The sequence below is a fragment of the Solanum stenotomum genome, chromosome 2 (assembly GCF_019186545.1).
Source record: "Solanum stenotomum isolate F172 chromosome 2, ASM1918654v1, whole genome shotgun sequence".
Classification (NCBI taxonomy): Eukaryota; Viridiplantae; Streptophyta; class Magnoliopsida; order Solanales; family Solanaceae; genus Solanum; species Solanum stenotomum.
The window spans coordinates 59,081,763-59,106,246 of NC_064283.1; the positions used below are offsets into that span (position 1 = coordinate 59,081,763).

At 34.1% G+C, this 24,484-nt stretch overlaps 3 protein-coding genes across 4 annotated transcripts; 1 reads left to right on the forward strand and 2 right to left on the reverse strand.

The window, feature by feature from the left end:
* The first annotated feature begins 1,258 nt into the window (after positions 1–1,258).
* LOC125856903 (receptor kinase-like protein Xa21) lies at positions 1,259–3,077 on the forward strand. Its single transcript, XM_049536559.1, has 2 exons — positions 1,259–2,417; positions 2,544–3,077. The coding sequence occupies exons 1-2, from the start codon at positions 1,259–1,261 to the stop codon at positions 2,888–2,890; spliced, it is 1,506 nt and encodes a 501-aa protein (XP_049392516.1). The 3' UTR covers positions 2,891–3,077.
* A 1,407-nt stretch (positions 3,078–4,484) lies between these two features.
* LOC125856917 (two-pore potassium channel 1-like) lies at positions 4,485–6,893 on the reverse strand. The gene is made up of 2 exons (XM_049536578.1): positions 5,998–6,893; positions 4,485–5,583 (listed from the first exon to the last, which is right to left on the reverse strand). The coding sequence occupies exons 1-2, from the start codon at positions 6,891–6,893 to the stop codon at positions 5,418–5,420; spliced, it is 1,062 nt and encodes a 353-aa protein (XP_049392535.1). The 3' UTR covers positions 4,485–5,417.
* A 2,176-nt stretch (positions 6,894–9,069) lies between these two features.
* LOC125856892 (RNA-dependent RNA polymerase 6-like) lies at positions 9,070–15,633 on the reverse strand. 2 transcript variants are annotated; one of them, XM_049536548.1, is made up of 4 exons: positions 15,496–15,633; positions 14,421–14,534; positions 10,670–13,453; positions 9,070–10,129 (listed from the first exon to the last, which is right to left on the reverse strand). In XM_049536548.1, the coding sequence occupies exons 3-4, from the start codon at positions 13,388–13,390 to the stop codon at positions 9,254–9,256; spliced, it is 3,597 nt and encodes a 1,198-aa protein (XP_049392505.1). In that variant the 5' UTR covers positions 13,391–13,453; positions 14,421–14,534; positions 15,496–15,633; the 3' UTR covers positions 9,070–9,253. The 2 variants fall into 2 exon arrangements, with proteins under 2 accessions (XP_049392505.1, XP_049392506.1); XM_049536549.1 differs by lacking the exon at positions 14,421–14,534 and having other exon boundaries at positions 15,496–15,610.
* Between the last annotated feature and the right edge of the window lie 8,851 nt (positions 15,634–24,484).

The window sequence follows — 24,484 nt, forward strand, 5'->3', positions numbered from 1 at the left end:
GATTGGTAATATGAGCCAACTTGTAGAGCTATTATTGTTTGACAACCAATTAATAGGTTTCATTCCTCCAACATTGTTTAATATCTCGTCTCTACTTTTTGTATCTCTGGCAAACAATAGCCTTTCCGGTTCTCTCTTGCTTGATGAAGGAAATATTGTCTCAAATCTCAACATCTTAAGCATATCGTACAACCAAATTTCTGGTTGCATTCCTTCCAACATATGCCAACTCACACAGCTCAAAGTTTTGTCCATATATTTCAACAATATAACTGGAGACATACCCAGAAATATTGGTTGTTTATCCAAAATCGAGAAGTTTTATATTGGTGATAATCTAATAAAAGGGGCAATTCCCACTTCATTGGGAAATATTTCCACTCTGCATAGTCTTTACTGTCGAAACAATCGCATAGTGGGGGGAATACCTCCGGAATTAGGGAAGCTATCAAATTTGAGGCAATTAAGCTTTGCCCATAATTATAATCTTATGGGTGAAATTCCAGAGGCTATTTTCAACATATCTTCTTTGGAAATGATTGATTTCAGTTTCAACAACCTCTCGGGGAGAATTCCAACCACTATAGGTCTTCCTAACCTTAAGGAACTTATCTTGTCAGTCAATCAGCTTGAAGGGGAAATTCCATTGTTCATAACAAATGCTTCCAAGCTTGAGATACTGGAGCTAGATCGTAACTCTCTCACAGGAACTGTTCCTAACAATTTGGGGAATCTCCGTGAGCTGCGAGCACTGCTCCTACATACTAATCAACTTACCAATGAACCAAGAGTGCATGAGTTGCGATTCTTCATTTCTTTGGCGGACTGTAAGATGCTGCGATATCTACAAGTGGGTTCCAATCCATTGAATGGCATTCTGCCCAATTCTATTGGGAATTCATCTACTATTCAAAACTTTCATATAGGATATGCACACATCAATGGACTCATCCCCACAAGTATAGGCAACATGAGCGGTCTTACTTCCCTAGACATTCAAGGAAACAACTTGATAGGGAGTATTCCTTCTGATGTTGGTAAGCTTAAACAACTCCAAGGGCTGTGTCTACGTACCAATAAATTGCAGGGACATATTCCAGAGGCGGCATGCCATTTGTCTAATTTGGTTGAACTATATCTGGATGGTAATGAGCTCTCTGGATTAATTCCAGAATGCTTTGGAAATCTTAGCATGCTACAAAAGCTTTATTTGGGTTCTAATAAATTTTCATCAAATTTTTTGGTGAGCCTTTGGAAGATGAGTAGTCTTCTCTATCTAAGTGTGTCACAGAATTCAATAGAGGGAGAAGTTCCATCAGATATTGGAGGACTGAAAGCCATTGTAGAAATATATCTTTACGATAACCACTTTTCAGGTGTGATACCAACCAGATTGGGGGAACTCCAAAACCTGCAGCATCTTGACCTATCCAACAATTCATTTTTTGGCCAAATTCCATTATCCTTTGCCAACTTGATAAGCTTGGAATTCTTGAATTTGTCTTTAAATGTATTGTCAGGTACTATTCCTAAATCTTTGGAAAAACTCTCATACCTGAAAAACATTAATGTTTCATTTAATGATTTAGAAGGTGAAATACCGAGTGGTGGCGTGTTTGCAAATTCCACTTTGCAATCATTTCTCGGGAACAAAGGTCTTTGTGGAATGCACATATTGGAAATTCCTACTTGTGCTATCACTAATCATGGAAAACAATCAAAGCTTAAGGAGGTTGTGCTAAAAATTGTTACTCCAGTGGCTATTGCATCCTTTCTTATATTCTTGTTCATTTCAATTTGGATAATGAAACGACAGAAGAAAGGAAAGTCCAAAGATGTAGAGAAGGTACCGGAGATTGAGACTCATCAATTAGTTTCTTATCATGAGATTCAACGAGCAACAAATAATTTTGATGAATCCAATTTAATTGGTGAGGGAAGCTCTGCCTCTGTGTACAAAGGCACATTGTTTGGTGGAACTGCAGTGGCCATTAAGGTTCTGGATTTGGAAAACGAGCAAGTATGCAAGAGGTTTGATACCGAATGTAAAGTGATGAGAAATGTTAGACATAGAAATCTTGTTTCAGTGATTACTACATGTTCTAGTGACTATATAAGAGCCTTTGTTCTGCAATTTATGCCCAATGGAAGTCTTGAGAATTGGCTGTACAAAGAAGATCGACACTTGAACCTTCATCAAAGAGTCACTGTAATGCTTGATGCAGCTATGGCAGTTGAATATCTACACCATGGTCATAACACTCCAATAGTTCATTGCGACCTGAAGCCAGCCAACGTTCTTTTGGATGAAGATATGGTGGCTCATGTTGGTGATTTTGGAATCTCTAAAATTTTAGCCATAAGCAAGTCAATGGCTTATACAGAGACATTGGGCACTCTTGGATATATTGCACCAGGTAAAAGAAAATCTACTCTCATTGATTTTCTCTTATCATAATTAAGCCTCTCCAAGTTGTAGCAGTAAAAAGAGAATTATTGTTGTATTTCAATTGAATTAACTTTTTTTTCAATTCTTTTTTAAGAATATGGCTCGGATGGAATAGTGTCTGCTAGTGGCGATGTTTATAGTTACGGCATCATGTTGATGGAGGTTTTGACGAAAAGAAGGCCAACAGATGAAGAGATATGCAATGAAAATCTTGAGTTGAGGAAATGGATCACACAATCATTTTCAGGGAGTATGATGGACGTTGTGGATGCCAATCTTTTCTCCGAGGAAGAACAGATCACTTCAGAAAGTGAAATCTGCATTGCGTCCATGATAGAATTGGGTTTAGACTGCACAAAGGAAATGCCAGAATCAAGAATAAGCATGAAAGAAGTAGTGAAGAGGCTTAACAAAATCAACAACACATTTCTGGAAACATAGTAGTGATCAGTATCTATTCCGGTGGTGTTCTTTTCTGAGCTGCAAATTAATATGATGCTTTTTGTTTACCTAATTTCTTTAGTCGTTCGTACTGTTTGTTCTTCACAGTGTTGCATTTCCCTCATTTTGTGATTTTAGATTTGAGTAGTCTTTAATATGTTTTGAATGCTTGAAAAAAATTAAGAAAGTGTTTAGCTGCACTAATTTACTTTCTGCTTGCCTCTACTTCATATTCAACTATTTAATAAATGGAATGCTTATTTGGAGTTGGTGAATTTTGCAGGTGAATGAAAGACCAGATCCTAACAATTCAATAGTTTTTACACATTATGGTCAGAACCTCATTTCTTTAATGGAGTCGTCAAGCTATTATAATCCATTTTAACCCGATAAAAATAGATGAGTACATAATGGAGATTCTCAGGTTAATTAACTTAAATAGTCACCACCACATTAATTACGATGAATAAGGGCACCTACTTATCAACTATATAATTAAACATAAACTCTTTTAAGGTCTTATTATCCTACTAGATACTAGTAGGGTTCAAAAACCTAAAGGGGATAATATTATGGGGATTATAAATATGGAAGAACTCAAGTATATGAAAATGTGTGTGAGTATACTAGTTTTTGTGTAACGTGTGTTGCACATATATATATCCCATGTAAATTATTTGCAAGAATGATTGTAATAAAGGTCACTTTGTAAAAATATTTATGACTTATTTTACATTTTAAGTTCAAAATTTTTTATTTTATATTTAATCTCTTTACCTAGTCAAACACCATCATTTAAGGACAATTAAAGTACTATTTTGCACTTATTAGAACTTAGAAGATGCATTATTACAACTAATAATTTACAGTGTTATAATGCTAAATTTGCACTAATTAGATTATTATTGATCCTTAAAATTTCACGAAAGAGGAGTTTTGCTCACTTTGAGATGGTTAAAAGATCATATATAAAAAAAATTAACTTCTATACATTTAAACATAACTACTTGTAGCGTATCAATGAGGATTGTGATGGAGTGATAAAATCACTCCTTCGTCCTTAGCAAACAGTCTCGACCGGTTCGAACTCTATTGGATATAGAGCCATCCCATTAAGGAATGTTTTTACCGCAATGTGAAAAATTTCCTCAAGAATAGGAAACTACTCGTAACGCGGTAATAAATCGACAATAATAATGATCATCAATAAATTATTTTTTATATGGTTCCTTACTTCTGTATTTCACTTTTTACCGATTTAGATATGTCTTATTTGAGCCGGATGTTTCGAAAGTGTCTCTCTACCTTTAACACAAGATAGGAATAAAATTGTGTACACATCACCCTCCCAGACACCAATTGTGAGAGGTTTCCCATACTCACAACTTTTTTAATCTTAGCATATCCCTCAACATGAAGAAATCTAAAAACAACTAGACAAGAATGCACAATCCATTAAGATAAAACTAAATGCAAAGGTATCAAAGATTAGAATTACTTGTGAAACAATTTAGACACAACACAAAATCTTGTCACTTTGGACAAAGAATCTTTAGCACAAAGACAAAAACCTCACTTCTTTCATAACACACATATTGTGTTTGATTGATTAATTAATCTCTAAATATGAATCCCAATATGGATATCTTTGCCAAGATTTTGCACTTCAAAAATCACATTGTCACATTGATTTCCTTATCAATTTTCATAACTTTTTTTTTAATGTTGGCACCTAATATTCTTACTTATTTCTGGCCTCTTTTGCTATCCACAACTCTACTTTTGGTCACAATTCTTGCCTTCAACAATGTACCACCGTTAGCTGTTGAATTCTCCAATGTAAAAGAAAGTGAAGGATCATTACTTGATTTTCTTGCAGGGCACCAACACCAGGAGCAACTTGAAGAGTTCTAATACTCGGTCGCCTGCAACGATCCTCAGGCCTTTTAAGGGTTCGGCAGAATTTAGTAGCTTGGGCCAAAACTCTGTATTTATGTTAATAAAACTACTTAAAATGTGTAAATAGTTTATCCAGGACCTTGGAAGCGGTGTTTCTTAAAATTCTGGATCTGCCTCTGCTTTTGGTGGAAAGTTAATGGTAAATGATTGATAAATGTACATTCTTGTTCATGTTTAAAGAACTACTAAGATGATATTAGTAATGTAACATGTCTCAATTTGTACAAATTTTACATGCCTTAAACTTACATTTTTCTCAAAAGTCTTGAAGAAAATTAGTTTATAGACGACGTGAAATAACAACGACGATAACTATGCCTCAATTTTAAACAAGTTTGTGTTGACTATATGAATCCTCACTAACCATGTTTCAATCTGTTTAAATCATGGCTTAACTTACATTCTCCCAATGGTTCAAAATTGTGACAAGTTCTTGAATCTTGAATGTATCTATGATCCCTTTTTCCAAACATCAAGTGCATAGGATTGAAAGTTTGCAAAATTTTCTGTGCAATTTCCATAGTTCTATCATCTATGAATAAAACATAAGATGTTTAGAGGGGTATTATCAGCTCTTGGATCGAGACGACGACTGCAAAAGTGCAATATCATTTTCAGTCAATGTGCCTGAATGATCAACATCAAACAATTTGAAACTCTCCATGACTATAGAGATGTCTTCCTCAGTTATCTTCCCCAACTCTTTAAGTTTATAGACGATGAATTCTGCAGCGCTGGATGAAGAACAATGAAAATGATAATTAGAATGTAACACAGAAACTTGAACGCAATATAACAATAACAACTGTGCCTCAGTTCTAAGCAAGTTGGTGTTGGAAAGCATAGGAACGTAAATGTACTAAAAGGACATTCCCGTGCACTAAGCTCATGTTAAGTGCAGGGTCTAAGGAAGGCCCAGACCACATTAGATCTAATGTACGCAGCCTTACCTTGCAATTTTGCAAGAGGTTGTTTTCGCTACTTGAACCTGTGACCTCCTGGTCACATGACAACCCTGTTTCTATTGCACCAAGGCTCCCCTTCGTAAACGTACTAACATGACTAAAACATATTCCCAACTAATTGTTATCACATATAGATCATTTTCTTTCGTTGTGCTCTATGTCTGTTGCACGTTAACGACTTACCTCACTTCACTGTCATGATCAAGATCTGCAGCCTGAAGGTCTGAATTTGTCAACTCGCGAGTTAGAGCCCATTTGAACATAGATTTTCGCCTTTGTTCTGTATATAACTCAGCAAGGGAGTAAAATAACTGTCCCAAACAAATTGTGCTCATCAATATCCAAAAAGAAGCAAATAAACGTCCCCATTTCGTCGAGAAACTCTTGTCTCCATACCCCAGAGTAGTAATAGTAGCACAAACACAATAAAAAGCATCACACAAACTCAAATCCTCAACTTGGCATAGAAAAATTGTTCCAAGCATAGTAAGTACAACAAGAAGTGCCACAGTACTTAACAATTTGTACTTTTCGATGTTCGTTTCTACCTCTTTCAAAACCTCTGTTGAACTAGTACTATCTTTCCTCATCTTTATGGCTTTGAGGAACATGATTTGTTGCCTCTCAAGAAAACTATCTGCTGCTTTACTCAGAACAAATCCAACAAGAGCCATACCGGTGAACACAAAAACACACGCGAGAAACTTAGCTAAGATGCTTTTAGGAACAAGATCACCATATCCAACAGTAGTCATTGTAACAATACACAAGTATATTGCATCAAGAATCCCATTAGTCTTTTTTCCCTCGATTTGATCGCTTATGATGAAGAAGCAAATCGCTCCGACTCCTATATAGACAGCCAAAAACAATAGTACATCTCTGAGTCTAAAACTCTTTGTTGAAATGAACTCAGGGTAATGAAGGGATTCCTCATTATTTCTCTGTATATGACTAATAGTACAACAAGTGCTGCTAGATTGAGACCGCCTTCGCTTGAATGAGTTTACATCACTAAATCGAATCGATGAATTTGCATTGCCTCGTAGTAGAGGTTCTTCAACATCACCATTCGCCATGACACAAAAAACATGCTTTTAACTACCAAAACCAAACTGCAATCAAGATAATGTACATCAATAATAATAACAACATACCACTGGAATCCCACAACTGGAGTCTGGGAAGGGTAGTGTGTACGCAGACCTTACCCCCCTCTTGGAACATAAAGAGGTTGTTTCCAATAGTCCCTCGGCTCATCTCAACTATTCCTATGCATATGATTGTAATCTTTCTAAGCTTTTCAAATATTTAAGTTTCAATCATTTGTTTTCTTAATTAGAATATAGTTCAAACTATTGTTAATGAAATATATAACCTTGTACAATGCATAACAACCATGGGCGGAGCTAGGGTACTAGAAGGGGGTTTCGAATAGGGTTCATCCAAGCCCCCTTCGTTGAAAGATTTATTATATACAAGGTTAAAATTATTATTTTTAGTTAATGTTGAATCCAATTGACTACTTCGTTAATTTACTTCTTTATATTTTGGATTCTCTAAGTGAAAATAATGGTTCCACCATGTTAAGTTTCAATCTTTTGCAACATTGGCTTCAACCATAAAAGTTAGAAAAAGGGGAATTGCATACACATATAACTCTTTATGGTCACTTGTTTCAACAATCCAGTCAAAAAACACCATAAATACTAAAGGTGGCGAAATCGGGATTTTCAATTAGGTGAGTCAAAATATAAAGAAATAAACACACGATGAACAGAAATCAAGAAATCAACATTAATGAGAGAAATCCTATGAGTATGCAAATCCAACAACTTTGAATTATGTTAAATCCAACTTCAAAACAATAAACAAATATGTAATAAAGAAAATCTAGAGAAAATTTCCAAAAAAAATATATAAGGTGGAGAATGTTATATTACCTTATGTTAAAAAAACTATCATATTCAGCAAATAGACTCTTTTCAAATCCATGCAATCTTTTTCTTTTGGATGAAAACAGAAAGCAATAAAAAAAAAATCAGAAGGAAAAAAGAATAATGAGCATGAAAAAAAAAAGTTTTTTTAGTTACGGCTACAAAAAGGGGTTTATGATTAGAGGATAAAAATGACATGTAATTGTGAATCACAAATAAATTAATGTTGTCCACTCACCTTACAAAATTTATTGGAGGCTTTCAATTGATTCTAATTTTTCAACAATAATATATGGTTACTCTATTTTCACCTGGCTTAATTTTAATTAACTTACCATATTTATCATTCAATCTGATTTTTTGCATGATTATTGTTTCTTTTCTTTCCATATCATATGTTAGTTACTTTACGAGTGCCTATTAGAACCAACGTCTCTACCCCACACAAGTAGAAGTAAGATCATGTGTTATTTTTCAGAGATTTGTATCATTATCTGATTGCCTTACAGTGCTGTTAAAATGTAATCTGTTGAAATACTTTAAGCCTATGTTGCCCAAGACTCTATGAAAATGTCGACAAGTCGTGTTGGACTCTTTAAATGTAGTGCATTTTTGGAGAATTCGACACGGGTGTTGCAACATTTTGAGACTCCATCAACATAGCTTTAAACATAAGTCCCTTGTAGGAGAAACAGAATTTTGTCTCTAACAAGTAACAACACTCTTTAGTCACACGAAATTAAGGAAATAAACGCGAGGGGCGTTCTGTATAAACACAAACTTGATGTTCATTTCCTGTACATAGTACCCAAACAAATGAGTGAGAGTATTACTTCAGCTGAGACTAGAGCTAGATTGATGTAAATCCACTTACTGTATCGTCCCAAAACAGGACAACGTTCATCATGAATGACAGTGAAGGTATCTCGAAGGAAAGAGTCTCTACCTCCCAAGGTAGGATAAGGTCTGTGTACACTCTATCCTCCTCAGACCCCACTTGTGGGATTACACTGGATATGTTGTTATATTCACTCTTTGTTTTCTTGGACTGAAAATGTCCATATATCTATGTGGCATTGCTAAGTTCAACTTCGCCAATTGCACATTTCTGGTCTCCCTTGTCCGAAATCAATGGATTACAGAGGATAGGGACCAACCGCGAGAAAAGTAAGAGAAAGTACATAAGCAGTTCGAGAGTAACCATAATGTCCTTTACAGCAGCAACAACAACAGATACAAACTAGTAGCAAGCAAATGCCATATGATACAAACCAGAAAACAGCAATGATGAAGAGAGAAAAGATTTTCATCGATCAGCAGGCAAACTCATGGATGACATTTCATCTAATAACTGATCAACACAAGGAAACAATCCAATAGTAGGATTTAGGAGGTTCGAAAGGACATCAAACCAGGTATTGATAATGGCAGAGTGGCCTTACAGCCAAATAGCTGATAAGCAGCCAATATATTTCCATTTAACCGCATGAGAGTTTTGGTTGTTATATTTTGTTAACAAGATACCTTCCAAGGGAATCGATAGGCTTGGTAGAGTCAGAATTTTGCATTCCCCGTTGTCTAATTTTAATTCGAGCAATGTAATCTGCTGCAATCCAAGCAAAACTTAACATAACACCATTTGAAACAGCATCTGGCAATTGCAACTCTAGTGATCTAGTCACCCAATGAGGATGGTAGGTGACCCGATACCACGCAGATGCCTTTCTTTCATACATATCATTCTTCTCATCAACGGGAAGCATATCAAAATCAGGCTCCATCTGCTCAAAAACATTCCTGAACTCCTTCCTCAACGTATTATATGCGTGCTTCAGCCTCTCTTTTAATTCCCCTTGCTTCTTAGCACTGTACTTCGGCATGGACCATATATGTCCAGTAACCACCTCTTCCTCCCCGTTAACTTTGTATTGTCCTAAGAGCCCATTCAACTGACCATCATAAGAACATTTGTGGTTCCATGCATCATCTATGAAATCTTCATATCCCAGAATCTCAATATTAGTGTCATATGGGATGTCTTTAGGGACAAACTCAAGTCCAGAAGATTCTCCATCCTCTGCATCATATACATCTATAACTTGCCTATATAATTTGCCCAAAATTTTCTTTGACTCGTATGTTTGAAACGGCTCTTTCCCCATGAAGTCTGGATACATTTTTGGTTTGAGGTCAAATGGCATGGTGACAAGTTTTCCAGTTTTGGGGAAATCAACGGCTAGAGCAGCAAGTTCTGCCAATTTAAGGCACTTCTCATCCAAAGCTCCAAATTCACTGAGGTCAGCATGAACCACATGTGCGTTGCAGATTTCTCCTAGACTCTCTTGGACCATGTTCTTTGAGAAAAAATCTATTATGTCCTGTAAAAAAAGAAGACAATAGTTAAAAAACTAAAAAAATAAACAGTACACCGGAAAAATAAAATACAAAAGAATATTATGCAACTAGTTGAATGATCCAACAAATAATAAGTGTCATAAAGAAGACCTAAATTCCTCATCAAGTGCAAGAAGAGCACAAGATCTATTGTAAGTGTCTTTAAATTTTTCTTTTTATTATAGTGAGTGTACCTACAGAAAAAGAGTCTCCTTCTATTACAACCAAATACATTATGGATAAACCATACAACTTAAATATGGTCGAATGCAATTGGGATGCATTATACAAGAAAAGTGAGCAATAAATGCAACAAAACTCAATACAGTTGTTAAATGATAGTTAACATTTGCTAAAGAACAAGTAATGCTAGCTTTTCAAGAAGGCATACAATTATCTCATCAGTATTCTAACCAAGTGAGCATTAAGCCGTAAAACAAACTTATACAGATCTGGAAAAGCTAACCAAATATAGGAAGATATGAACAAAGCTTCAAGAAATATCATTATAGTTGGATAGTTACCGTATGCTGAACTTGCCGACCCAACTGTTTGGCTTCTGCAGGTGCATAGTCCATTGGCATCCAGCTTTTCTTACTGGGTGGAATGAGATTTTCATCCCAAGTCACAAAGTAGAGATCACCATCAAGGTCACTCCCTGATGCTTCATTTGAATGTGGCCTATCCCCTTTCTGAGGGAAGACCAGACAATCAAAGAGATGGTGTAAACCAGGAACATCTACAGCCTCCAGAATCCTCACATCCCCAGGATGAAGACACGGGTTCTTTGCAATTACAACAAGGCCCTTTATTACTTGAAGATTTTTCTTGATTTCAGAAAACTTTGGACCATGCTTAACAAAACAGGTCTCCAAAGAAGGGCTTGACACTTGAATAAAGCATTGGCCTTGCTCAAGTTTACCTAATTCATCCAAACAGCCCATCAACCACCTTCCTGAAGGAACAAACATCCTTGCCTTATTCCTGAGGTCGCCGAGTTGAGCAGCTCTAATGCTAGCCAACATCCCTCTCAAATGAGGTTCACTTTGAGGTTTAAACCCTGCACTCAACATTATAGCCGCTGTATTTCCTGCCTCGGCACATGAAGCTGTAATTACATCAAAAGCCACGTCCGAATCCACAAGTATCTTATCCAACTTTGATAACATTTCTTTCTGCATTTCCCAAAACATTTCATCTTTAACTTCCAAGGACGAGAGCAAGGTTATTATTTGCCGGTTCAGAAAACCAGGCTGTAATCTCGTCCAAGAGCAGATTTCAAGGATAGTGTGATTTGAGTCAAATTTCTTCATACTTGGTCTCAGAGAAAGGCGGATACCATCTTTCTCTGCCGGCCAACATGCGACAACACCTTTACAACCAGCATACCTTATCTGATAAGCACAAGGAGGATTGACACTTAACTGCAACTTCGCTGCAACTTCTATAGATAGATCTGCTGACATCATGCCGATTCCATCAGAGAAAACATACCCATTCCTTTCTACATCTGGAAGCTCGGAGTTAACCTCGCTTGGAAGGACTTCCACTGTTGCATAGGTTGATGAAAAGCACTGTCCCATCCTAGCAGCACATTTTGCAACATTCCTGTTACCGAACTTACCCATCCAGTTTATGATGTTGGGCACCCTAATTTCCGGGGCTTCAGCAAAAAACCAGGCAGAACGATCCCTCAGTTGGTTAGCTGAGAAAGCCAAAAAAGAATACCTTCGACCACACAGATAAAATCCTTTACTCAGAATACTTTTCACCCTTTGGAAGATTCCAGTTCTCTGGGGATTAGAACTTGATGTAATTTCTCTCACAATAGTAGCAGCATAGTATGTCAGAACATTCCTGTTCAAGTTACGCATGCCCTCATCCATAAAAGTAACTCGCAAAAATCGATCTGAAACCTGCTTATACTTCCTGAGGACTCTATTGGATAGCTCAACAGTTGGCGGAAGACAGTATGCTTTGGTTGGGGTAATAACCAACCTTCTAACCTCTACAACATCATCCAACTGTCCAGTTCTCTCGAGAAGGTTAGGATTACTAAATAGCCATTTCTGGACACTTGCTAACTTCTGAATAGCATCATTGACAGGCCTTTTGTAAGAAAAGATGTGCTTCAGTGCAGCTAAATTTACCCCCTCCTGATGCTTTCTAAGCAAAGAAAAGAATCCAGCAGTCATCTGATGCTGATTAACTATGCCTTTGTGCAAAACTGCATTTACCAGAAACAAGACCTTAAAGCTTATACCTTCATGGTTTTGAAAGCAGAAGAAAGGTTCTGAGACGGACACCCCAAAATCAGGCTCATCTCTCACCCGGAGCATCTGCCTGTTACCCTGTTCTACCACAGGCACCCTACTTTCTCTGAAATAGTTCATGGCCTTCTTAAGGCTAGGACCATTGCGAGGTCGAATTGAAATACGGTAGGTATTAAACCTACCAATGGCTCCACTACATGTAATGTCTGTGGTTCGGATCCACTGATCATCGTCATCTAATAAGTCAAAAGCAACTGATTCTTCAATGTCATCATCAGCAGTTCTATAGAAAACCAATGGAGATGAAGCCAGCTGCAACAATAATACCAAAGATGCAAAGTCTTTGCATTCGTTAATCTCATTGATTTCCCTCAGCAAAAACTCAATCTTGAAATTGCATTTTATAACGGCATGTTTTCCTTCACCCTTGAAACAGAAAGCAGTATCCCTTGTGAAAAGTATTTTGCATGTCCCATTAAATGGATCCACAAGAAAGTTAACACCAGAATGAGGTCCCCTCCAACCAACCACAAAGTCATCATTACTAACCAGTACTCCAATTTCTACACCAACGTCCGAAAACTTAAAAGGCATGATAGTTCTTCTCCTCTTATTCATATTAAAGGGATTCTCAGGACCCAAACTAACCTTCAAAGGCTTCTCTTCTAAGAAGAGTTCATCACGCCTAGCAGCAGCAAGAGCATTCTGTGCGGACTCTGAAGATGCAAAATGAACGAATGCATGAGGTTCCACTTTTATGTAATTGTTCATTCTTCGCACGTTCTCTACATCAATGTCATAAGTCGGGTAAGAGTCAGGAGGAGTGGATGAAGTCTTTAATCTACACCTCCACACTTGTCCAACTTGTTCTTCCAGATATTCTGAAAGCATTTTCGCATTGACATCATTGCAGAACCCGCCAACACTAATTTGAGTCACTACGAGGTCCTTTTCAGAACCCTCTGATCCCATCTTTTTCTTGAAGGAGTCACGCGGACTTTTGGACTCACTTATTCACACAGCCTCCAAGTTCACCTGTTACCTGACCAAAAATTTGTGAATAAAACGAAACAACATAACAAATCTTATAGAATGGACAATGTATGAGGCAACAAAATATTTAACTATTTATAGAATATGATAGAGCATCAGGTTGCTAAGAAAAGCCATCCATGAGCTGGAAATCATAGTTCACAACCATACCAATCGAAATGTTGATTATTCATTTAGACCACATAGATAACCTTCTGAAACATCCTTAAGCTTTTCTACCTTCCAAGTGCAGAACAAATATTAAATAAACTAACCAATCAAGAACAAGAAGATGAAATATATGTACGCTGCATTTTAGTAATCAGACGGTGATGAGACACTGTAAAAGAGAGTGATCAAGAGGACAACATGAGCTAATAGATTCACTTATTTCCCAGTTGAGAATTTGAAAACCAGACATCTGTAGATCAGTATTTCTACCTTTAGGTATTTGTCATATTTTTGTCCAAAACTCCTATTCTTACATCTGATTATCAGTTATGTGAAAACATCTAACAACTGGCCTTTGAATACCGTTTATCTGGCTTTGTGAAATTAAGACATTCAGATAGCAATAACATATAACTAGTCAAGCAATCTCAGAAAAGAGCTCTTAGCCTAAATTTGATTTTCTCTGAAGAAGAAAAGCCTATATAAACACACCACTTTATTTGCAGTATCATTCCATAACATGAAGTGAAGCAAGTACAAAAAAATATACTAGCCATTTCGCAAAAGAAAGATCTTTTGTGTCCTATAAGTAATTGTGTTCTAGCACCAGCTCTCTACTCCTCCAGAAGATACATCCCAAACAGTGAGTGAAAAATAGCTAATCAAACAAAATTATGCCTAATTCTTTTCCCAAAATTTCACCTCATTTCCCTTGGTGAAGGACAAATCACCAATTGATGAGAATCTGGGTCAGAACTTAGAAAAGATGCAAAATGTAAGAAACTCAACAATAACATACCCAGTATGATTCCACAAGTGGGGTCCGAAGAGTAGAATGTACACAGACCTTACCACCCACCTTTGTGGGGGTAGATAGTTTGTTTCCGATAGACCCTTGGCTCAACAAAAACTACTACAAAACAGGGTAGCAAGAACAATATGTAAGAAACTCAACAAGAACACAACAACAACAACCATAGATGCAAATTTGGATCAATAACTTCAGTAAGATACAAACTTTAAGAACCCCAATTGAGAAAAGGGGAAAATAACCCCACTTTCTGTAATTAAAGGAAAGAACCGTATAAAAAATGCAGTAAACCACATCAACCATAGATACAAATTTGGATTCAAAACATCAAAGATACAAATTTTTAGAAACCAAATGGAGAAAAATACATAACAAGAGAACCCCGCTTCTGTAACTAAAGGAAAAAACTGTATAAACCAGTAAAGCAAATCAAGCAAAGATGCAAATTTGGATCAAGAACTTCAACAAGATACAAACTTTACAACCCAATTCAGAAAAATAGAAAACTAAAGAACCCCACTTTCTGTATTTAGGGAAAAACTGTACACTCAATGCAGTAAAGCAAATAAACCATAGATGCAAATTGGGATCAAGAACTTCAACAAGATACAAACTTTAAGAAACCCAATTGAGAAAAATGGAAAAACAGTATAAACCATACAGTAAAGCAAATCACCCATAGATGCAAATTTGGATCAAGACACAAACTTTAAGATACCCAATTGAGAAAAACGGAAAACCTATATAAAAAATGCAGTAAAGCAAATCAACCATGATGCGAATTTTGAACAAGAACTTCAACAAGATACAAACTTTAAGAAACCCAATTGAGAAAAAAAAAAACAGTATAAACCATACAGTAAAGCAAAATCACCCATAAATGCAAATTTGAATCAAGATACAAACTTTAAGATACCCAATTGAGAAAAACGGAAAACCCATATAAAAAAATGCAGTAAAGCAAATCAACCATGGATGCAAATTTTGATCAAGAACTTCAACAAGATGCAAACTTTAAGATACCCAATTGAGAAAAAAGGAAAAATAAGAGAACCCCACTAACCTTTCTGAACTTAGTGATCAAATACACAAATACAAGAAATCAGAACAAAAGGGAGTGTGTCTTTGCTTCTTCAAGAAGCACTTGCAGTTACAGGAAAGTGTACTAGGGGCCTGGGTAAGGGATTTCACGCGACAAGGATGCTACCATTTTATTATTTTTTTTATTTAATTTCATTTATATATTTTGTTGGGATCTCAAGGATTGCTTTCCCATGTTTCCTAATGTATTGAGTCATATTATATTGTATTGTATTGTATTGTATAGTATTCGGACAAATATAATATTTGAACAGATTGTATTATCTTTCGCATTTATGTGGCATTAGAAAACTTGTCCATACTTCGCGCCGTAATAAAATTTAAAATGAAAACAACAATTAAAGAAACTAAGAGAATGATAGAGTTCATGCATTATTTATTTATTTTATTTTATTTATATTTTTCGAATATCTAAATGGTTGTTTTCTAATGGTTCCTAATGTATTGAATCGTATTATTTTTGTTTGGATAAATATAATGTCTGGACATGTTGTATTATCTTTCAAAATTACATGAAACTAAGAAACTTGTCCACGTTTCACGCCGTATTAAAGTTTAAAAAGAAAACAAATTAAGAGAATGATAGACTTCATTCATTATTTATTTATTAATGTATTTATCTGTGTTTCACGCGGGATTAAATATATTTTTAAATAATTGATGTCGCTAATTGACTAGTTCTTAATAAGCAGTTTATAAAAAGAAAACAGTACAAATCGAGTCATGGTCTTAATATTATCTGTTCAAAAGATAGTTAGAAAAATATTTTCAAACTGTAATTTTCGCTTTATATTACCAATAAAAGAAACATAACAAAGTTAGTATGAAAAGTTTCAGTAAATTGACCATCTAATTACCGTAAATTTTTTTTTTATTAAATTCAATGAATTTAATAACAATAATATTAGTTCAACCAAAATAACATTAAATTTAATTGATTAAAAATTACATTGTTATAAATTAATTGAACTAAGTGGATTGATCATTGAGTTTATCCATAAACTTATACTTATCATTTATATGTATTTTGTAGGTTCTATGAACCTTTTTGGATAAGAATGTATCTATTTATTATGATACTTAATATGGTGACTTTTGGAGTGATTTTTCAACCTATAAATAGAGTTGTTCATTCACCGTTGTAAAAAGACACATGATGAGACAAGAAGACATTTGAATAAGATGATCTCTTCATTTTATTCCCCATATATCTTGTCTATACTATTTGTAGTATATTGCTTATATTTTACAACATACATGACTTTGTTTTTATATAAACGACTTGATTTGTAATACAAATAATTAAAAATATATTTATGATGCATAAAAGTAATAAAAATACTTAAATTATGTTTCAATATAGTTATACACAAAATTAAGAAGTTAGTCAAATCTTTTTGTGGTAAAGTCTCATCTTGTGTGTTGGCCGAAGTTACAATAGTAACATTGAACCCTCGAATATGTTCAAAGATCTCGAAATGATCTTCCAATTTGGGGGAGAATTCGCAAAATTCCATTTCCACTTTTTGTTTGATTTTTTCATATACTTTATTTTCCATATTGAATTCATCTAATGTGTACTTCATCGTATATGATTCATTAATATTAAAGGATCACATATCTCAATTTTTATTTTTATATGCGTAATATTTATTGAGAAAAACATCTCATAAAACATTACATCGGAGATTATTCTTTACAATATAAAATAAAAGAGTTGAAACACATTATATAAAATAAATGATATTTGAAATAAGTCATGATGTCATAGTAATTTGATGTGTTACTTATCTACTTGATTATATAGAGATTAACCTAAAGTGACAAATTATTAAATTTTCGAGAGTACATATAATCAAGTTATAAAAAGGTATACCAAAAGTTGAATAATATTTACACCTAACACATATAAAGCAGTTAAAGAGTTTTATAACGTTAGTCGAATTGTTAATATTAATTATTATTGTAGTCTTTAGTTAAAAAAAAAAAATATGTGATAACAACTCTTCAAAAGATAACTCCTTCTTTAATGTGAAAAATCAAGATAAATAATTTTTGCTTTAAATAATTATAAGTTAAATACATATTAATCACATATATAGATTTACTACAGCAAAATTATAAAATAACTTTTATTACATATGTACATTTCATTTACAATGTCATAAAAAATAATAATTTATGTATTCGATCATACAAAATATCTATATATGTGTGTGTGTTATTGGAAAAATTAAATAAGGATTTTTGAAGTTTTTTTTTTACAATAATTAAGAGATGTTAAAGGAATAATACATTTTAGTTTTAACATAATATATTTAATTAGATTAAGATAGTAAAATGAGTTGACTTTTGAGCTTTTATAATATGAGACATAAATAAGATTTTTTCAACAAAGACTCAATATACTTGAAACTTTTCTCTACCTAAGTGTCAAACCTCACTTTCACATTTGTCTCATGCAACACCACTGAATTTATATTCCACATATTCTATTTTAGTCATGCTCAACCTAAACCTTTAGGACTCGTTTGATAGGCGGTATTAAATAAAATAGTTCATGGATTAAAATATAGTACATCTAATACATTGTTTTGTTACTTTATTTAATTTAATCCATGGATTGCTTATACACCATATGTGGTCTTATTTTATCTCTAGAAAATGAAGGGATAACTAATTCAAGGTTTAACAAATCTTGGATAAGACCCCTAACTATCCCCTTATTCATTTTCCTAAATTTTCTTTTGTAATTTGATTTCCTTTTTATTTATATCGGAATGGTTATAAATGTTCTTTTTAATTCTCCAAATCCGTTTAATATAATTTAATGATTTCACTAATATTTTTTTCTCCATTTTTTTGAATTTTTTTATTCACTGTAGTTTGTTGATTAACCATTTGAACGGTTTGTTTTTTTTTTAAAAAAAAAAAAGCTTTAGATAGTGAACAATTTAAGTAATCTTAAATTTATATTAAGTTTAAGCTATATTTGACCAACAAAAAATTAAAAAAAAAATATATATATATATACATAACTTAACTAGTTAAAAAATTATTCGGCGGTTATCTACCTTGACTCAATTACATGAAATAAACAATCTCATAATAACACAAGAGTTTATAATAGGAAATAATTTTTTTGTAAAGTTTTAAATCAAACACAAGATTAAGTGGGAAGCAATGAACCAAACACTTTGACAAAAAATAATTCTTACACTACTAATTCTTGCATTGTCAATGTTTGTACCAAACGACCCCTTAGAGTCCAGGGTGACCGACTGTCTCCACACCCCAAACTAGCATTAGCTTTTCAATTCCAAACCGAATCACTAATAAGTTTTTTTTCTCGATCTAACTCGAAAAAATAAGTTTGAACATGCACAATATATAAGTGTAGACACGTGATTATTGATTGAACCTAATGTTTTACAATATGTTAGTACTTAAATATTTTAATTGGATATTTTGATTTTATCTTATTTAGTAAGTTTGTGTTTCGAAGATTTAGATGTCACGCCTCGAGCCTACACCCTGGACGTGGTCGACACTCGAAGACCATTGCTGGCCCCTAAGCGAACCCTTGGCCTGGCTTCTTAACTCAGCGGAAACCTAACTCAACAGAAAACTCCATGCAACGAAAGGTCATAAAACAACCTAACTGATAAAATCTGGCCAAAAAGACAACTCGAGTCTCAAAATAGAATATTTACATATACACAGATGAGAGACTCAACACTAACTGACTGACTGTCTATGAAGCCTCTATAATACCGAGATGGATGTTGGGACAGACCCCGCAACATCCTAATAAAACAAACTAGGAAAAACGAAATAACAGAGTCCTCCAGAATGCAAAAAGGCTCACCACTGACTCTGGAGTGCTCAACTGGATCAACGGTGTGTTGGATGCTGATCCTGGGTACCTGCGTCTGCATCATAATAAGATGCAGGACAACTGGCATCAGTACATGGAATGTACGAGTATGTGAGCTGGACAACTAAACAACAACTTAAGCTTGAAAGGGATACAAAAGAGAACTTACCTTGGCTCTATTCAACTCATGAGTAACTGAACTCAATATAAAGCAATAAGACACATGCAATATATATAAAGCTTGTAAAACTATTTAAAACATGACATCAAAATCATATTTATAATATCATAAAAATACCATGCTTCCTCTCAAAGTCTACTTGTGCAATGCATGAATGAAGTCTAATACCCTAATCCATACTAAGCAGAACCCCTCGAGGAACCATGCAATTTCTACTGTGGGAGTTTCTCTAACCAACAGCCATTACTACATGCCTAAGTGGTGATACAGCGTCTTGTCCACGCTGCCAAAACTGTCATATACTTTGCCGTCATATAAAACATTTTAACTTAGTGGATCCACTAGCTTAACTTTACGTGATCATCTAAAAAGTATGACTCGTCAAATTCCATGTTTGGCTACATGGTTCTTATGGAGAGTTGAATTAAAATAAACTCGTGTCCCCAATTCGATGCTCAAGACTACTCCCAAAAATACTTTAGCTCATAAGTGTTTTAAACACATCTTTCTTTAGTTTGAAATAATTGCTCAAACTACCCTCTTAAAAGAGATACTCGCTTTTGAAAACTCTTTCTAAAAAGAACATATCAAAACCATATTTTAATATGATCATTGATGACTCGAGAAGTCATACTGCATAAACATTGATGGTATATCTAGAGACCATACTGTTTAAACATTGATGACATACTCAATCGTCATACTAATCATGTTTTAGAAACTTTTTCGCAAAACTCATCTTTTCTTAAAAGAGATAGTACTCAAACTGCTCAAAACTCTTTTAGAAATCTCAATTTCCTCTCATCTTAAATGTGAAAACATTTATAAACTTCTTTGGGAATACTTAGTTCCCTAATAACTTTTGAGAAATGAACTTGACTCTTTACTCTTGGCTTAACTTGAAACTTTATGCACTTGGCTTAACTTGAAACTCTATACTCTTGGCTTAACTTAAAACTCTATACTCTTTACTCAACTTGAAACTTGAGCCTTAAAATGAAGTTAAAACGTTCAATAAAGACTCTTGAAAAACTCTAAAGACTTTCTTCTTAACTTCTAAGCTTGACTCTAACTTCACTTGACTTGGATCCTATCTTCCCTCGAATTGGATTATGGATTCAAGGTGTATGATCACATGTTTATGGATGAGTTCGGATTGTTTATATGTACCTTAGAGTGTTGAAAACAACTATAAAACATAGGTATATTACCAAGGAACATGTATGAAAAAGTGGAGAATTAATGGGAAGGATTGGCGTTCTTGGCGCTTTCAGAGGCGCGGGGCGCCAGCCTTCAAAGCTCAGAAGGCCTGGTGGAGGGCTCTTCATGGCGCGCCGCCCCAAGGGTGGAAGCTCAGAACCCCTGTTGGGGCGCGCTAGCTGGTGCGACGCCCCAGCCTTTTCCCCTGAAAATCCGACTTTTCTCCTTCCTTTTTCCAACTCTAAACCCTCTTAACTTCAAAGTTTCCAGCCCCAAACACTTAGAATCATAAATCCCCTTACTATACAATAGATTCAACTCGAAATCACAACCGGAAACATACACCAAACCAACAAGAAACTTCAACAACACAACCACAACTTCAACAAACACAACCAATCTTTTCTCGGAATTAAAACGAGTTTGACGTGTGGGGGAATGAACCAACCCAACACTATGATCTCACATACCTTAATAGGGATCACCCCCGACGAAATCCACGACGATCTTGACGAATCCTTGCTTCTTCTTCTCTTTCTCCTCTTCTCTCTTTTTCTCTCAAGAACCCTAACTCTCACTTTTAAAAAGGAAAAACTGATTTAAAATCAGTCTAAAACCTTAATATAACCAAAAGAAATGGTTAGGGAAAAGACCAAAATACCCTTACAAATTCGAACTAAACTGCCCTGACAACAGCCCAACTTCCAAAGGGCATAACTCACTCATACAAACTCGGAATCGAGCAAACTCGGCGGCGTTGGAAAGATCATTCCAAGAGCTTTCCAAACATAACTGGAAATACACCTAACTCATCCTGAGCTAGGAGTTATGATTGCTCAAAGTTGACCAAAAACTCATTTTTTTTCCATGCTTGGCTAAATTTCCAGATTTTCAATTCTTTCCAAAAATGATTATTTTGAATTCTAAGCTTCTTCATAGTTATTTCAAATTGCGGATGTTGCATTGGAAAATATAAAAAATAGTGTCATATTTTAAAGTAAGTTTTGTTTTAAATTTTTTCAAAAGAAATGAAAACTTAAAAAAAATATGTTTTTTTAAACTTAAGTTTTAATAAATAAGCTAGTAATTTTAATATATTATCGATGATATTTTAATCTAATTATTTAATTTTAATATTTTGTTTGCTTAAAATAGTCAGCCATTATTTTTTTTAAAAATATTGTTTTTTCTTTTAAATTAATAAAGCAAGAAGAAAAATTTAATTATCCCTCCCGCTAATCCTAAACTCACAACCCAATAAACCCCCTGACATTCCCCCACTCACCAAACATCTCACTCAACAGCATACCCACCCAGCCAACAAATAAGAAAAGAAAAAAAAAATATGCATTGAGAAAAAATGGTTAAGTTTGAAATTTGCTTTCCTAGTTTTGAGTTCGTGATTTTTTTCTTTTTTGTGAATTAATTTTTATAAAAAGTAACACTTGATCTTTATTGTATGACTTGATTTCACAATTATATAAAATCTAATTACAATATTATGAAGTTATTCAAATTCTATATATGTTTGACTTTGATACTATAATATTATATTTGAATGGTTGCACGATTTGATTTCTCGAATGAAATTTTAATTTTTAGATAATTTGTTATTATATCCCTATATATTAATCGGGTTATTCAGAGCATATTTAGGCAATTAAAAAAAAATCATATACAAACATTAGGATAAATTGAATGTTAGAATTTTTTTAAACATGTCTTATATTTGTAAACTAAGATCATGTTAATGCGTTTACGATAAGGACATGAAAAATAGAATGTCAAGATCGTAGTTATACGTCTGGGCCTAAGTATTTGTTAAAAATAATAATCTTTGATTTAAGTAAGCGACTAATTGCTTTTAACGTTAGACGAGCATAGACACAATTTAAAAATTGATTTCAATTAAGAATATGATTACACATAATATTTTTGTAACACTTAAAAATCATTCAAGGATACGGTTACACATCTTGGCGAAATTATTGTTGACACCCAATTTTGGACCTCCACAATATATATTAATTATCGAGCTTCTTCAATTTCAAACGATTTAAAAATAATCAGTTTTATAAAATTTCCATAAAATAATAATATAGTTTGCAAGACTTTTAATAGTTTTGTCACTTTTCATAATTTTTAGATAATATATATGTTTTACATAATTATGTATATAATTAGTATATTTTATGATTATTCAAAAATCATCTCAAAAAGATTTTTTTTTTTTTTAAATATTTTATTAGTGATGGTTGTAATTTTGAATTAATGAGTCTTATGAAATTCAAAATACTTGCAAGTTATTTTTAAAAATAATTTTGTCTTCTTGTAATAATTTTAAATAATGAGCACGTATACTTCTACAATCACGTTAATTATTTTAAAATCATCAAAAAGATTTTACATCTTTTTAGTTAAATATTTTATTAGTTTAGTTTGGTTAAGTCATGGTTATAATTTTGAGTAATTAGTTTACGATTAAAATTAATTATTATTATTTTTTTCGTTAAGATTAAGAAGCTTGTTAATTAATTATATTAACTTATTTTAATTTAATTTTTGGCCGATTTCGACCGATAGTCTCAATTTGATCAAATTTGCAATTCACGTGGTAATTTTCTTAAGTTAAATAGACCACATTCTTGAATTACTTTTCAAAACCCATTGCCATCCAATTTCCAGACACAATTTGAGCCCAATTCTTTTTAATACCAAGCCCAAAACCCTTCAATACAATCAGCCCATCCAATAACAATACCAACAAACCCAATTCCCTTTTCCAACAAAACCAGTAGCCATACGTACATACAGAGTACCCACCGCCCAACTTCATCTTCATCGCTGAAAATCAGCAATCAGCAGCCGCGACCCCACTGCCCATAACGTCTTCTTCACGCAGAAATCCCGGCAAACCCGAAAATCCAGCAGTAAATCCCGGCGCGGCAGTGTCCGCCCATACGTATGTCACCCTCACGTCCAATCATCCCCATTTTCCCCTGTTTCGAGGTTTCAGAGCAACAACAACTCTCTATTGCTTTTACTGTTGCCTCGAAAAGGAACGGGGGATTCAAAATTCAAATGGATTTTACCCAAAAATCAACCCTATCCTCGACTTTATTTAAGATCCCTTTCTCGTTGTGTCTAAAAAAGGGGAGACGTTTTAGGGCTTGTTCTTTGACAATACATTCAAGAAATTTTAAAACGATTTTTCTAATTCTAGGTTTTAAGAAAGGTTTCGTCTGAAGTTACTTAGAAATTCTTGGTTTGCTACTTGAGTCGAAAGTGTGCGAGAAGTCCTCTTGCTAGTCGTCTCCAGTATCGCTGCTCCGAAAAAGGTAATACCCCCTTCCCTACGAGCTTCACTATTTGTTTCCAATGGTTTGCAATTCATTTTGGTTGATGAAGTTTCTTGGTTCTTGTTAATACGAGGATCTCATTGTACATAATTTTAATAAAAGTACTTCAACTGTATGAATATGTAGTTGATTTAATCTGTAGCTGTCCAGTTCCCTATTTTGAGGTTGAGAATTTTTTTTTATTTTCTATCTTAAGTGCGATGAATTCAACAGACAGTTCATGTTGAAATAGTTTCTCATCTCTAATAAATTATAACATAATATTTGCTAACTTACAACTCGTCGTTTTAACTTCGGATCTATGTGTATTATCTATCTTACTCATCCAATATAT

What these genes read in the sequence shown, in the direction of transcription:
- LOC125856903 (XM_049536559.1), top strand. Translation starts at nt 1,259, where the DNA reads ATGAGTAGTCTTCTCTATCTAAGTGTGTCACAGAATTCAATAGAGGGA. An exon ending in TCTTGGATATATTGCACCAG is followed by an intron (nt 2,418 to 2,543) that starts GTAAAAGAAAAT and finishes TTCTTTTTTAAG; the next exon opens with AATATGGCTCGGATGGAATA.
- LOC125856917 (XM_049536578.1), bottom strand. Translation starts at nt 6,893, where the DNA reads ATGGCGAATGGTGATGTTGAAGAACCTCTACTACGAGGCAATGCAAAT. An exon ending in GATCATGACAGTGAAGTGAG is followed by an intron (nt 5,584 to 5,997) that starts GTAAGTCGTTAA and finishes TTCTTCATCCAG; the next exon opens with CGCTGCAGAATTCATCGTCT.
- LOC125856892 (XM_049536548.1), bottom strand. Translation starts at nt 13,390, where the DNA reads ATGGGATCAGAGGGTTCTGAAAAGGACCTCGTAGTGACTCAAATTAGT. An exon ending in GTCGGCAAGTTCAGCATACG is followed by an intron (nt 10,130 to 10,669) that starts GTAACTATCCAA and finishes CTTTTTTTACAG; the next exon opens with GACATAATAGATTTTTTCTC.